The 16,157-nt window shown below is 40.1% G+C and overlaps 1 protein-coding gene across 2 annotated transcripts in view; it reads left to right on the top strand.

The window, feature by feature from the left end:
- The first annotated feature begins 370 nt into the window (after positions 1-370).
- LOC129495564 (vacuolar protein sorting-associated protein 4B) overlaps positions 371-16,157 on the top strand; it is a 34,793-nt gene continuing 19,006 nt past the window's right edge. For both annotated transcript variants that reach the window (XR_008661550.1, XM_055303210.1), the window contains exons 1-4: positions 371-617; positions 11,594-11,705; positions 12,837-12,993; positions 15,156-15,223. Coding sequence is in view for 1 of the 2 variants with exons in the window: in XM_055303210.1 (XP_055159185.1) it covers positions 591-617; positions 11,594-11,705; positions 12,837-12,993; positions 15,156-15,223 (364 nt within the window). In the remaining variant the exon portion in view is untranslated. The remainder of the gene's footprint in view (positions 618-11,593; positions 11,706-12,836; positions 12,994-15,155; positions 15,224-16,157) is intronic.

Genomic DNA, 16,157 nt, shown 5'->3' with positions numbered 1-16,157 from the left:
GAACTGCCCCCTTTGGCGCAGTAAGGGGCTCCAGGGGCCCAACCGCTCGCTGGGTCTTGGGATTTTTTTTCACTCAAAGTCGTAGACCTACAGAGCACGCTCCATGACGTGGAGTGAAAAGAGCCAGAATTTGGAAAAAGAAGAAAGGAGAACAGATCTTAACGAACTCCAGGTGGCCTCTCGGGCGCCAGGTCAGAGCCGCAGGGCGCGCGCGCCCAGCTTCTCTTCCACAAGGTCCCACCCAGAAGGATTCAGGGACGTAGCGCGCGTCCTCGCGAGACCTGGGATCTGAGGCGAGACCGGGGTGACTGGAGACTGGGTGGCGCGCGTGCTGATGACGAAAGCGGAAGTAGCTGAGACCAGAGGCGGGGCGAGAGCCCCGAGGGGCTTAGAATTGCGGAAGTTTTGTGAGAAGGGTCGGGCGGTGTCGGAGGGCCGTGTGGTGTTGGAGCGGGTCCCCGAAAGGGCTCGGGGTCCAGGAGCCACCAGCCTGCGCACGTTTGGGGCTACCCTGGGCGCGACTCGACGTTGCCGCTGTTGGCTTCCTCTGTCCTCGTTCTTCCCCCAGAGAGCCGCCTCGGATCTCCGCCATGGCATCCACCTCGGCCAACTTCCAGGTATTTATCACCGTTCTCCCGCCCCCTGGAGAGCAGGAGCCGAGGGGCGGCGCGGGGGTAGGGGTGGGGGCGGGGGAGGACGCGGCCGCGCCCGGGTGGCGGGCGGTGGCGGGCGGAGGCGGGCGGTGCCGGCGCCCCGCAGCAGGTGGGCGAGGCGGGCTCTTCGCTCCGGCTTCCGGGGTCCGCCGCGCCCACCGGCCAGGTGAGGCTTCGCTTTGCTTGAGGTGGGGTGGGGTTTTGGTTTTTTGTTTTTTGTTTTTCCCGTCTTTGGAACCAACTGGGCAGAGCTCTGAATGAGAGGCACAGACGCTCCAATCACTGAGAGAGAGGAAGGAACGTGGCGTCTGCAAAGCGCGGCTCTGAACCAGTGGAGGATGAGGTGGTCTTAGTCGTACCGTCCCTCAAGCTCGTGTATAGCAGAGCCCTTCTCTTTTAGCTGTCAGGCGAAGACTACTATGAGGACAGCCTTGGAATTGGAGGAATCCATGAATCCGTTGCGCTGTGCCTTAGTGTGCGCCTTACTGTGGCTCCCCAAAATGTCTACAAAATCAGGAGTGATCTTAAGCTCCTCTGTGGCTCCACCTCCTCACCGTACGCAGCGAGTACGGGGTTTGGTACATGATCTGGACTCCTAAGCTGTTAGACGTAGTTGTTTTACCTGTATGGAATCCATCGAGAAGAGAAATTTGAGAAATCGTGCTTCCCACCCCCAGAATGGACCTGAGGTTTCAGAGGTATTTAGAATGAGACTTAGTTTCAAGGAGCCCCGGTCCCCCGAGTCATTTTGGGGAAAAGATCAGCATAAAAGACCTGTGTTGAATCCTTGGCTTGGTCTCGGAGTAGTGGATCAGACATTAGTTGAGTGTCTGGTACAAGCTGCAAGGATAATGGAGGACTTGCTCAAGCCGGGGTAACTGATGCCCAAAAAACACCATTGAAAGTAGATCCATTGAAATAGAGCTCAACATTTCACCAAAAAAAGGGTTGGGGGAGTGAGGAGCTTTCCTGGGACTTCTATCTCGAAAATGGACCCAAAAGATAGTGAAAGTAAATGTCTTATATGTCTCATAACATTGTAATTGCAACTGTGACTTATTCCTTAGAATCAAGAATTGGTCATGTGTTGATTTTTGTATCTTTTCCAACAGGCTTGCATTTACTAAGATAGAACAGTCACCACTTAACGTTGTCATCGTTGTTGTTGTTTTGTAGCCCCATTCAGAAAGGGCCTTTTTGGTAAATGTCTTGGAAAAAGTATTATTCCTTTGATAAAAGTATTGTTCCTTTGAATATCAAAGGCGATTTTTTTTTTTAAAGCGCTGTCTTCATCCATGTTGGTTTGTCAGTTAACTCGTTTTATTCCACTGACTTTTCATCTGTCAAGACTTTGTATGTAATTTGGACATTCCGCAACATAATTTTAATTCGTTTACTGATATCTTTATTCCCTCGTAATAATTGCACTTTCATTCTATACTCAGTTTGCGTCATATTTGAATTGGGTTGTTGGATGTTCCTCAGTGAGTCAGTTGGAGATGGACACATACTAAAGGCATGTTGCTGGTGTTAAACGGGGAGGGCTGTGGAGTTACAGTTTTCTTGTGGTTGGGTCACAGGTGCCCCTTCTCATTCAGCCTTTTACCCCTCTAACCTAGGAAATTTGGATGAAGAATATTTAGATAACAAATGACTTTTGCCCCGAACAAGGCAAAACTTCCCATAACAGGATGCTTATAATCTAATAGAGAAATGCAGATCATTAAAAATTAAAATTATAAAATAACACAGTAATGCTCTAATAGAATTAGAGGCTAGTGTGGGAGGGCAGAAAGGAAGGGCGTATCTAACTCTTCGAGGATAAAAAATGTTGCACAGGGATCCCTGGGTGGCGCAGCGGTTTGGCGCCTGCCTTTGGTCCAGGGCGCGATCCGGGAGACCCTGGATCGAATCCCACGTCGGGCTCCCGGTGCATGGAGCCTGCTTCTCCCTCTGCCTGTGTCTCTGCCTCTCTCTCTCTCTCTCTGTGTGTGACTATCGTAAATAAATGTAAAAAAAAAAATGTTGCACAGAGGAGATGTGAACTTGGGTAATGTGGAAGGTACTGACGCTAATTGCTTGGTGTTTGGTGTGATCTCATTTAGTCCTCAGAACAACTCTTCGGTATTACTTCAGTTTCACAGTATAAGAAACCAAAGTCCATTGAGGTTAGGATTTAACCCAGGACATAAAATTATTTTTTTAAAGATTTTATTTATTTGGGATCCCTGAGTGGCGCAGCGGTTTGGCGCCTGCCTTTGGCCCAGGGCGCGATCCTGGAGACCCAGGATCGAATCCCATATCGGGCTCCTGGTGCATGGAGCCTGCTTCTCCCTCTGCCTGTGTCTCTGCCTCTCTCTCTCTCTCTCTCTCTCTCTCTCTCTCTCTGTGACTATCATAAATAAATAAATTGAAAAAAAATTTTTAAAAAAGATTTTATTTATTTATCCATGAGAGATACAGAGAGAGAGGCAAAGACACAGGCAGAGGGAGAAGCAAGCTCCTGTGTGGAGCCTGATGTAGGACTCGACCCCAGGACCCTGCGATCACACCCTGAGCCAAAGGCAGGTGTTCAACCACTGAGCCACTCAGTGCCCCCTGGACATGTAATTAATTAGTACTGAAGTTAGCTTTGAATCCAGGTTTGTTTGCTTGTAAGTTTCTGGGGTTTTATTTTCCACTGTGAAGTTATGCCTTTTTGGACAAAAAAAATGGGATGTGTTTCAGCTAAAGAAAAATATGTATATACCTCAGTCTAGAAGTGTAATAAATCTTGGAGAGGGTTGAGAGAAATTGCAAGTAATGCAGTATGCATAGAACTCAAGTTTACTAGGTCCTGAATGTGTCATACATTTTGCTAAGTCTTAGGGAATCATAAAAGTAGTAAATCACCCTTGATTTCCAAGGGCTTACATTCTTATGGGAGAAGACATCAACTGGGTGATGGGGATACTGTGTGATCTTTGGAAGTATGTACCAGAGGCAGTGAAAATTTAGAGGAAGCATAGGCTAGGCTGCCTGGGGGTGTTGAGGAGGGCTTTGCAGCAAGAGGACCATGACTGTGTCAATGCTTGGAGAAGAAGCTAGAGTTTTTACAGAGAGGTAGTTGGATAGGGTATTCTAGGTGGAGAGTACACCGTAAACAAAGGCCTGAAGTCTGAGTTGTCTGGATTGTCACACTAGTTTGGTATGACTGGGACTGGGTGTGTAAGGTGGGAGGACAGGCCTAGGTAAGCCATGGAGAGGTGTGTACCACACAGAGATGATTGGTCCTCATCTTACCGTAGATAGAAAATCAGCAAATATGCTTGGGTTTTTGTTTTAGAAGGAAACAACCATGTGTGCACTTGCCTGGTAGCAGGCCTAGAAGAAGGGAGACAGGTTAGGAGGCGGGGTTCTGTGTGGTGGGAGATGGTGAGGGCCAAAGTAGTGTAGTACCTATTAAAGAATTGAAAAGATTGATGAGAGACAGCTTAAAGAGGAAGAATTTGGCTCTGCATTTAGAAAGAGGGGCAGGAGGAGTCTGGGTTTTCTCTCAGATCCCTGGGTTGGATATCTGAATGGGGAGGAATTTGTTCTGGAATAATTAGAAAAGGGGCATATTTGGGGGCAGGTGGTCTTGAACTTGTTGAGTTTGAAATGCCTGTGGGGACAACCAAGTGGAAACGTTGAATGAGCAGTTGGATACATATGTGTAGAACTAGAGAGGGAGGGCCAGGCTGAAACAAGGGTTTGAGAGTTAATGGCATATGGATGGTAGCAGAGGTTGTGGGCATCTTGGAGAGTTCATAGGATGAGGAAATACAAAGACCAGATAGAAACTCTGGAATATTGACATTTAAAAAGAGAGAAAGGGCTCCTGAAAAAGAATCATTGTAAGTCCAGAGTAAAGCCAAGAGAGAATGGTGCCATGAAGGCCAAAGGAGGAGGCCACATCCAGGTTTCTGTTAGAAGGGTTCAATACTGTGGAGAGAGAGTGAGGTAAGTATGAGACCTTGGCAGTCCACGGGAAGCATTGCCGTGGAAGAATCAAGGAACCATGATGAACTTGGGGTTCTCTTTGGGAATTTGCTATGGAGGTGAAGAGATGAGTAATGTGGTAACTAGAGAGGATCCAAGGAATGAGGGAGAGCAGGTGTGTTTTAGTTTGTGTTTTGTAGATGTGAATCTGAGGTAGGGCTTCACAGACATTTTTATGCGGAGGGAGACCCCAACAGACAAAAAAAAAAGTGCGAGGAGATTAGGTTGGGGAGAGCAGTAGAGTGACATATGATTGATGGTGGGAATGGTCTCCAGAGCATAGGAAAAAGACACAGCATTGACAGGAAAATACCCAGTGGGGAAAAGTTGTTGGAGATGATAGAGGTAGAATAACCAAAAGGAAGAAGATTTTGAGAAAGCAATTGGGAATTTTTTTCGTTTTTCAGCAATTTCGTTAAGTACCCAGTGTGTGCCAGGCACTGTTCCAGGCACTAGGGATAATGCAGCATTGCAGATGAAGTTCCTTGCTCTTGGAGCTTACCTTTATATTAAAGGAGGTAGGCAAGAAGTGAATATCCACAGATAAATGTAACAATAAAGCACAGTGATGGGATAGGGTGAGGGGAGAGCTGAAAGCAGGGACTGAGGGAGTACAGCCTCTGCAGTAAGTTAGAGGGCCTTTCTGGGGATTTGGCATTGATCTGTGATGCAAAGGAGATGGTCATGCACCCGTGGGGGAAAGAGCATTTTCTAGGCAGAGGGATCAACAGTGCACAGGCTGCCTGAATGAAGGTAGACTAATGGGTTTGAAATGCAACCCAGAAGGAGCCAGGACCTGGGTCATTTAAGGCCTGGTAGACCAGGACCCAGCAGTTGGCTTTTGTTGACTGCAGTGGGAATCCATCACTGGTTGCATAAGAACTTCAGGGTGTGGAGTGTGGAAGCAGGCTGACCACTTAGGAGGCTACGTGGTATTTTGATGCACGTGTTAGTGGATTGTGCTAGGATGGCAGCAATGGAAATGGGCAGGATTAAGAATAATTGACACTCCAAAACCATACAAGATGCAGTTAATTTCATTTCAGATGAAAAAAAACCTTAACAGGAACAAGGGTGGAGTATTCAGCAAGAGAGAAACAGATGTGTATTATCAAATCATCATCTTTGATTAAGGGTTTAACATGCGCTGTCTAGTACAGGAGCTACATGTAGCTATTTACATTTTACTCAAAATTTAAACTTCTCAGTCACTTTAGCCACAGATGCTCAGAAGCCAATTGTAGATAGTGGCTTCCATATTGGACAGTGCAAATACAGACGTGTCCATCAGAGAAAGGCTGGTTAAAAGTCATTAGTACCATATTTGGAGCTATATTATTAATACTGACTGTAAGAGTTTTCCTTTAAGCATCAGTGTGGTGCCAAAAAGAGGACTGACTGCGAATGAGGGCAATGTGTAGCTGAAGAGGTGAGTGGCATAGCAATTCAAAATAGTAGAAGGAAATCGTAGCTAGAATAAGAAAGAATTTATTTCTTCTGCATTCATTTTTATATGACCAGGTGCACCAAACCACCAGTGGGTCACGTGGATGAGTGCTCTGATTCCACCCTTTATATCCTGTCTCATTTACCAAGCTTTTGAAAATTTTGCTTCAAGTTCAGGCTATGTGAACTGTGAAATATGTAGAACTACATCTTCTCAATTCTAAAATACCGTTTCTTTTTCCCCCTCCTGCTACAACATATGGAAGACCTGTTCCTCCCATTTACTGCTTTCATTCCATTATCTGCAATCCATAGTAACTGCTTCAAAATACAATATTCTCACACGTGATTGAGATGACTGATGTTTGAATGACTTTTTTTCTTAATATAGGCTTATTTTTAAAATAGCATAACCGTGATCCTTTTTTCTACTGGCTCTCAATTTCTCTTGAATACAGTTTTACCACCTAGCTGAATCCAGGTGGAATGTTTTAATAAACCATGCTTGTTCTTATATATGTGTGTGTGTTTTTTTAAATATTAAAAATAGTTCTTAATGAAATTTTTATTTTGTGATAATCACAGATTTGCATGCAGTTGTGAGAAATAATACAGAGAGATCCTGTGTTCCTTTCACCCATTGCCTGCAGTGGTAGCATCTTATAAAATTACAGTACTGTATCATGACCTGTATGTTGACATTGATATATTCCACCAGTCTTACTCAGATTTTCCAGTTTTACTTGAGTGTGTGTATTTTTTAAAGATTTTGTTTATTTATTTGAGAGAAAATGGGTGAACAAATGAGGGGAGGGGCAGAGGAAGAGGGAGAAACAGACTCCCCAGGGAGCTCAATATGAAGCTGGGCTGGATCCCAGGACCCTGACGTCATGACCTGAGTTAAAGGCAGCCACTTAACTGACTAGCCACCCAGGCACACCTCTATACTCACGTATATCTTGTGTGTGTGTGTCTATGTGTTCAGAGTTTCATCACATAGGTAAGTTTCCTCCATCCAGTCATGATACAGAATAATTCTATCCACAGGAATTCCTCCTATGGCCCTTTTAGAACCATAATCACCTCTCTTTGTCTTCCCTCACCATGTATCCTGTTTCCCTGTTTCCCAACAATACTAATATACCCTCTGTCTCTAGTTTTGTCATTTCGAGAAAGTTATATAAATGGAATCATACAATATATAACCTTTTGGAATTGGTTCTTTCCACTTAGCTTAATTCTCTTAAGATTCATTCATGTTGTGTGTATCAAGGTAGTTCCTTTTTGTTACTGAGTAGGACTCCATGCCTTGGGTTTGCCACAGTTTGTTTTTCCATTCTGGTTGGAAGACATCCGGAATGTTCATGTATAGATTTTTGTATGAACACAAGTCTTCATTTCTCTGGGATAAATACCCATGAGTGCAGTTTCTGGTTCATATGGTAGCTGCATGTTTACATTTATAAAAAACCAAACAGTTTCTTAGAGTGGCTGTACCATTTTCCACCCTACCAGCAATGTATTAGTGATCCAGTTCTCTCTGTGCCTACCAGCAATTGGTATTATGGTCACTATTTTTTTTTTTTTATTTTAGCCATGCTGATAGATTTTTTGAGATATCTCCTGCTGGTTTTAATTTGCCTTTCTCTTGTGGCTAATGATTTCAGACATCTTTTTGGTGCTGATTTGCCATCAGCATATTCTTTGGTGAAATGTCGGTTCTTCAGTTGATTTTCTACTTGGATTCTTTTTAAACTATTGAGTATGTGGAGTTCTTTCTATATTCTAAATATTAGTCTTTTCCTGAATATATAGTTTGTAAATATTTCTCCCATTCTGTAGCTTGTCTTTTCATCCTTTAACAGATTTTTTATAGACCAAAAGTTTTTTAATTTGATGAGAAACATTTATCATTTTTCTTTTTTTTGAAGTATAATTGACATATACTCATTTCCCATGTACAACATGACTCATTATTTGTATATATTGTGAGATATCACCACAATACATCTGTTTAACATCTGTCTCCTTTCATTGTTACAAAAATGGTTTTCCTGTGATGCGAACTTTTAAGATTTACTCCCTTAGTAACTTTCAAGTATGCAATGTAGTGTTATTAACTATAGTCACCATACTGTACTATATAACAAGAAGTTTGTATCTTTGGACTCCCTTCACCTATTTCACCTTTCCCCACTTCTTGTAACTACTAGTCTCTTATCTGTTATCTATGAACTTAGGTTTTTGTTCGTGGATTTTTTTGTTTAGATTTCACATGTAAGTAAGATCGTATGATACTTGTCTTTCTCTGACTTATTTCATTTAGCATAATGCCCTCAAGTCTATCCATGTTGTCATAAATGCCAAGATTTCCCTTTTTTATGGCTGAATAATATCCATTGTATGTGTATACCACAATTTCTTTATCCATTCATCTGTCTGTGGACACTTAGGTTGTTTCCATATCTTGGCTATTTTAAAATAATGCTGCATAAAATAATGCTGAGATACAGGGGTGCATATATCTTTTTGAGTTTATATGTTTTCATTTTCTGTGGATAAGTACTCAGGAGTGAAATTGCTGAATCATATGGTAGTTCTGTTTTTAATTTTTTGAGGAACCCCCCATAGTGCTTTCCGTAGTGGCTGCACCAATTACAGTCCCATCAGCAGTGCACAAGGGTTCCCTTTTCTCCATGCCCTCACCAATACTTGCGATTTCTTGTTTTATTGATAATAGCCATTCTAGCAAGTGTGAGGTGATAGCTCATTGTAGTTTTGATTTGTGTTTCCCTGATGATTAGTCATGTTGAATGCTGTTTCACATACCTGTTGGGCTTCTGTTCAGTCTTTAGAAAAATGTCGGTTTAGATCCTCTACCTATTTTTTAATTGAATCGCTTAGTTCTTTTGCTATTGCGTTGTATGAGGGTTTTTTTTTTTAATGTTTTAGATATTAATCCCTTAACACATAAACGATTTGCAAATATTTTCTCCCATTCAGTAGATTGCCTTTTCATTCTGTTAATGGTTTTTCCTTTGCTGTGCGGAAGGTTTGATGTGGTCCCACTTGTTTATTTGTGCCTTTATTGCCTTTGCTTTTGGTGTCAAACCCAAAAAGTCATCACCAGAGACCGAGCTTCCTTGCCTATATTTTCTTCAAGAAGTTTATGGTTTCAGGTTCTATGTTCAAATCTTTAATCCATTTTGAGTTAATTTTCATGGATGGTGTAAGATTGTAGTCTAGTTTCATTGTTTTCCATGTTGCTGTCCAGTTTTCCCACTTTTCCCATTTTTTAAAAAAATATTTACTTTAGCGAGAGAAAGAGAGTGCGAGCAGGAAGGGCAGATGGAGAGAGAGAGAGAGAGAGAGAGAGAGAGAGAGAGAGAGAGAATATCCCAAGCAGACTCTGCACCAAGCTCAGAGCCTGACAAGGGGGGGGGGCAATCCCACAACCCTGAGATCATGACTCAAGCCGAAAGCAAGAGTCAGATGCCTGACCGACTGCGCCACCCAGTTACCACCACCACCACCCCCAGCATTTATTGAAGAGACTGTTCTTTTCTCTTTGGATATCCTTGGCTCCTGTGTGGTAAATTAATTGACCATATATGTGTGTGGGTTTATCTCTGGGCTTTCTCTTCTGTTCCACTGATCTACATGTCTGTTTTTATGCCCGTACCGTAGTGTTTTCATTTTATATATTATGCTTTTTGGTATGTAGTTTAAGAACCCCTTGCCTAGCTCTAAATGCTAAAGATTTTTGTTCTTTCTAAAGATTTTATAGTTTTACATTTTATATTTAAGTCCATAATGCATTGTGAGTTTTGTTTTTTTTTGCTTTTTTTTTTTGTTTTTTTGTTTTTTTCAAATTAAAGCAGCATTAATTTATTATCTCTGTTTCTGTAGGCTAGAAGTCCAGGTACAACATAGCTCAGTTGGGTTTCAGCCCAGTTTTACCAGGCTTACACCAAGGTGTCTGCAGGGCTACATTTTTGTTTGTTTTTGAAGGCTCTAAACACATTGAGTTTGTTGGCAGATTTCAGTTTCATGTGGTTATCAGACTAAGGTTCTTTTTCTTGGTTGTCAACTGAGGGTGATTCTCCACTTGTAGAAGCCTCTTGCGTATTCTGACTCATTGCCACTTTCTTCCATGCCAGTGTGGTTGAATTTTCATCCTGCTTCTATTCTTTCTGACCTTTCCTTCTGCCTCCTATCTCCTACTTTCAGCCAGAGAAAATTGTTTTAAGAGCATATGTGATTTTTTTTTTTTAAGATTTTACTTATTTATTCGTGAGAGACAGAGACAGACTAGAGAGACAGAGATGCAGGGAGCCTGACTGGGACTCGATCCTGGGTCTCCAGGATCACACCCCGGGCCAAAGGTGACGTTAAACCGCTGAGCCACCTGGGCTGCCCCATATGTGATTTTTAAAGTGTTTTTTGTTTTGTTTTGTTTTTTGCTTATAGATGTCTACTGCTCCAGCACTGTCTTTTCTAGTGTTGACTTGCTTTTGCATATTTGCATGGATCTATTTCTAGGAGGGTTTTTTTTTAATATTGCAAAAGTTCATGTTCATTATAGGCATTTTTAAAAGATGCAAAAAAGTAGAAAGAGAAAAACTTGAGGCTTTTTAACAGCCTCTGTTAAATTTTCTTTCCGTCTTTTTCCTGTGTTATTTTTAGTTTTGTTTTGGGGTGGGTTTTTTTTTTTGTTTTTTTGTTTTGTTTTGTTTTGTTTTTGTTTGTTTTTGCTGTTGTTTCAAACAGTAGAACTCATGCTACATGTAAAAATTGTATTATGCCTGGGGATCCCTGGGTGGCTCAGCGGTTTAGCACCTGCCTTCGGCCCAGGGCATGATCCTGGAGTCCCGGGATCGAGTCCCACATCAGGTTCCCTGCATGGAACCTGCTTCTCCCTCTGCCTGTGTCTCTGCCTCTCTCTCTCTCTCTCTCTCTCTCTCTCTCTCTCTCTATCTCTCTCTGTGTGTGTGTGTGTGTGTCTCATGAATAAAATCGTTTTTAGAAAATTGTATTGTGTCTTTTTTAAAAATTTCATCATATTACTGTGAATGTTTTTTAATATTTTAATGATTCTATAATCAGTTGTGTGGTGTCTTTTTGCTGCTTGAAATTAAAGTTTTCAGATTTGGTTTTGTTTTTCTTAAAAGACCTCTTTGGTTACTATCTTTGTTCAGTAAACCTTTTAGATGATTGCTAGATTAAAAGATTTGGGTATTTTCAGATTCTTGATATTTCATTGCCCCGTTGCTTCTGAAGGGGTTTTATGCTATTTACATTTTACTATTGTTATATGCTTCATCTATAACAACACTGGATTTGAGAATTTCCCAGAACAGACGGATTTGTTTTAAGGTTGCTTTTATTAAAAAAAGAAAACGTTCAGTATGATCACTTACTTCAAAGTTATGCTTATGTGATTTTGATGGTATGATTTACCTCCCTTCCAACAGAAAGCAGTAGATCTTGCTAGCAAAGCAGCCCAGGAAGACAAAGCTGGGAACTATGAGGAAGCTCTTCAGCTCTACCAACACGCTGTTCAGTATTTTCTCCACGTAGTTAAATGTAAGGCCATAGTTTGCTTTTTAAAACGTTAAAGGAAAAGATTATTCTATTTCATTTATAAAAATCAAAATGCAACACCAAAAAATTCTAAACCATCCATTTGCAAAAAATTCTCCCTTTCTTGTTAACAGTTTTTAAGTACTCAGCAAACAAATGTGCACAGCTATCATAGTTATTACTTTGTATACCTAAACATATTAAAATACCATATAGTTGTTGGAAATAGTTTTTATTTTACTAGTAATGTACCCAGATTATGTACCTGACATTTTCTAAACATCTTTGAAAACACTCTTTTAAATACTTTTTTAAAAAATTGGTTGGGAGACATTCGTATATTTTTTAAATATGTATTCCATGCTTACTGTGTGCCGGGTATTGTTGTAGGCACTAGGGTATGACAGTGAGGGACAGATGGAAAAAAATACTGCCTTCATTGATCTTAAACATAATGCTGAGCATTTGAAAAAAAAGTCTTTAAGTTATTTTTAAATAATTTTAGCATTTGGATAATTTAGAATTTTCTTTTGAGCTTCTCTATTTCATTTTGAGGTTTTTCTGGCAAATAAAAGTAAAACTAAGAATGAATCGTAACATAAGATATGTGGGGCTAGTCCTATGCTTTGCTGGTTGGCTTTTGAAATTGCTCTCACAGAGTTTTTTATGTAATAGATTTACAATATTATTGGTATATATGATATATAGGATTTGTCATTTTTTTACAATGAAATAAAGTTTACATAGACATTAATGGAAATGGTTAATATTGCTTTACTTCTGTTTGTCTTATATTGGTTTTGTATGAGACAAGTAGCTTTCAACTATCTGCACAAAATGTTACAGGAAGTATATAAAACCCACAAAATATTAAATAATTTCTTATTATTTACCATTAACTTAAAATATCCTAATGTCTTGCTCAAATCTCTTTTCTGACTCAGACATGCTGTTGGCCTCCAACCATGCTGGAGGAAGCAGAAAAGAGTTGATGATCATTGGCTACGATGAACTAGAGATGCTCTTCCTCCCTCCCCCAAAATAGATTGTCCTTGTCTCAATACCATGTCTAAGAGTTTCAACCTGTCTGTGTAAAATACTAATAGAAAAATCTCTCTCGTTTTCCTTTAATAGATGAAGCACAGGGTGATAAAGCCAAGCAAAGTATTAGGGCAAAATGTACAGAATATCTTGATAGAGCAGAGAAACTAAAGGAGTATCTGAAAAAGAAAGAGAAAACTCCACAGAAGCCAGTGAAAGAGGGACAGCCAAGTCCAGCTGATGAGAAGGGGTATGTATTTTAGAGTCTTAGATTTTATTATATCTAATTAAAAGATAAAATTACATTTAATTTGTGAAATCTGCTCATTTTGTTGAAACTAGGTGTTGGCAATCCATGACTCATAGGCCAGATCTGACCTGCTGCCTGTTTTTGAAAATAAAGTTTTATTGGAATGTGTAGTCTCTTGCATATAAGAAATGAGATTCTAGGATGGGGTTATATGGCCTGGTTGGGTTTGAAGGCAGGAGGTTCTGGTTAGTTTTAGAAGATGTGATACTCAGAGTCCATGGTATGCAGTGATAGGAGTTACTTAGATAATCCCCTGTGGTCATCAGGAATGGAATGTCTTGAAGGCAGTGCTTCAGGGGCTTTGTGGCTACTACCAAATGCCATCTTGAAGGACATAAGAACATAGGAACTAGAGTTGACTGCCTGCTTCAAACCTCATGGGAGAGTCTGAAGAGAATTACAAGCTCAAGGTTTTATATTCTCTTTTCAAGATGTGGTCAGGGAACCAGGGAGTTCCTGTGACACTTGAGAATATTTTTATCTTCTGTACCTACAGCACTGAGATAATGAAAATCAGACCCCACCTGATTTTTATGGATTATTGAAGTTCCCTAGTAGATCTTATGGATTATTGAATTTCAGTATAGATTCAACTTTAGGGTTTCAAATATAAAGGTTGGGCCATTTAATGGAAGACTGGGGCTCCAAAATTAAAATAAAACTATTGGGAAAAATTGCATTAACCTTGAGTACCTGGACCCCCGACTCTTTCTGAGACACCCTTGCCAGCAGAAATGTCATCTCCCTGTGAGTTGAGGCTTTTGTGGTCTTGCTTGAAGACCCTGTAGTGTCCCCTCCTGAGATGGCTACCCAGTGGGGAGATGCCAATTCTATATTGAATAGCAGGATCCATGTTGGCTAATTTAAGCAATAAGGGATTTATTATAGAGTATTAACCTTACAGATTTGCAGTGGGGGCCTGGAGTTAAGCTTGGATTCCATATCTAGTAGGACCTCTGCCACAGCTGCCTCAGCAAGCCAGGGCTTTCGCTCGAAGCTTGCCTCCACTTCTTGGAGGAACTTGGGTTTCATGTGGAGCCCTTGCTGCAAGGAGGCCCAGAAGGGACAGTTTTTTATAAGTACGGTCTTCATTGTACAAGAAAGCATGGTAGAACAAGGTTGGAGTGAATGTCAAGTGAATCACTTGGCAGTCTGTACCTAACCCATAACCCCACCATCCTATGATAAACAAGCTAGTCCCATTTGGAGGAAAAAAAAATCTGTCAAGCTTTTTAATCTCCGTGTATATGTTATGTGTTAAAAAAAATGATGTAATGCCATATTTCTTGCTTTATCAATTTTTCATTCAGTGTATTATAAACGTCTCAGTAAACTATTTCTACAGCTTCATTTTCAAAGATTGCGGCATAGTCTGTCATATGCTAATCCCTATGATTGAACATACTTTATTTCTGATTTTTTCCCTTTTGGGAACAGTGTAGGCATGATTATCCTTGTAGTCAAAGCTTTAAACTCATTTTAAATTATTTTTTTCAGAATACATTCTCAGATATGAAATACTGTGGTTGATTTACTTGTCTTTTGGTCTCATTTCATTTTCATCAAAAGCTTCATCTCTTCTTTGGAACCCCCAGACTAAGGATTATAGAACTTTATATCTTTTAAATAATTAATGCTCTGGGTTTTTCTCTCCTGGTTATGGCTTCTTTTTCTGATACATAGTTTTCCTGATTTGGTATTTTTATGTAGTTTACAACTCTCCTGTAATTCATCTTAAGTCTTTTGTGGAATGAGGTGTGGGGGCATGTGTTTATGCATTTGTACATAACATAGGTATGTCATGGGAACTTGGAGCTGGTATGTCATGGGAACTTGGAGCTGGTATGTCATGGGAACTTGGAGCTGGTTCCTTCATTCTGGTCTTTTTGCCCCTTTCCTGTTCATGATTCCATATTGATGGATAATATGCCTGCTTGCTATTTTATTTAGTATACTCTTAAAAGTAATAAGTATAACTTTTAATGTGAATGCCTTATTTTGCTACTTAAGTTATAGATATTTCAGTTTAATATTTCCTTCATTTTTGCCTTATTTTGCTAGCAATGAGTGATCACTTGAATATATTCAATTCTTTTTATTAGGAATGACAGTGATGGGGAAGGAGAAACTGATGATCCTGAAAAAAAGAAACTACAGAATCAACTTCAAGGTTGCTTTAGATTTCATTTTTAAATATACTGTCTTATTTTTGTTTTAAACCTCATAGTGAATTATCTGTTTGAATTGATTTTTTTCCCCTGTATTCAAATGAGGTTCAAGAACTGGCTTTGGTTCCCAGTAGTCACATGCTGACTTTGTCCATTTTCATAGAATTTACCTGATAGGGTCTTTACTAGGTTGGTTTTTCCCGTGTAGTAAAAATACTGTTTGGTTTTTATATATATGCCTTTAAAAACCTGTCAGTCAACTTACTCTTTTTCATTTTGTCTTATTTGCCTCCTTTTAGAAAAGGTAGCATTTATACTTCTAGCACATTGTAAAATCTGATGGATTAAAATTTCCAAATTGTCAGAGGAACAGAGTGAATTGGGACTCACTTGGCTTTTATTGCTATTGCTGTAGCTTATTATTGATGATTTATTTCATGTTTCTAGAACTTTCTCATCTGTGTTTTATCCTGTTTCAGTGTTACCTTTTACATTTATCTCTTCCAGCTTTGTTTTTACCTTCTACACCTATAAAAAGCCTTTCATTCTCCTGTGCTTGTAGTATAGTGCATGATGAGAGGGTGTGGATTTTGGTTCCATTCAGATCTGGAATCCTCTCCAGAGCCTGTTGCTGAAAAGCTATCTGATCACGGGCAGGTTCCTGAACCTCTCAGAGAGGAATACCCCAGCTCTAAAATGGAAATTACTAATACCTTCATTTCTGGGAAGACAGAATATTATAACAGTGTAAAAACTGCCAGGTTATATCTGACAAATTTTAGGGCCTCAGTAAATGGTAGTAGCTATGTGTATCTAAAATGGCATCTTTTTAATTGCTGGCTTTGTGTACTGAGATTTGATTGTTCTTTGATATGTTAATTGTTGGGTTGAATATTTTGTATTTTGTTACTTTGAATCTTGCCAAAAAGAATGCAT

This window comes from Nyctereutes procyonoides, unplaced genomic scaffold (genome assembly GCF_905146905.1).
Source record: "Nyctereutes procyonoides isolate TBG_1078 unplaced genomic scaffold, NYPRO_anot_genome, whole genome shotgun sequence".
NCBI classification, from domain to species: Eukaryota; Metazoa; Chordata; class Mammalia; order Carnivora; family Canidae; genus Nyctereutes; species Nyctereutes procyonoides.
This window is presented reverse-complemented; position numbering and strand designations above follow the sequence as displayed.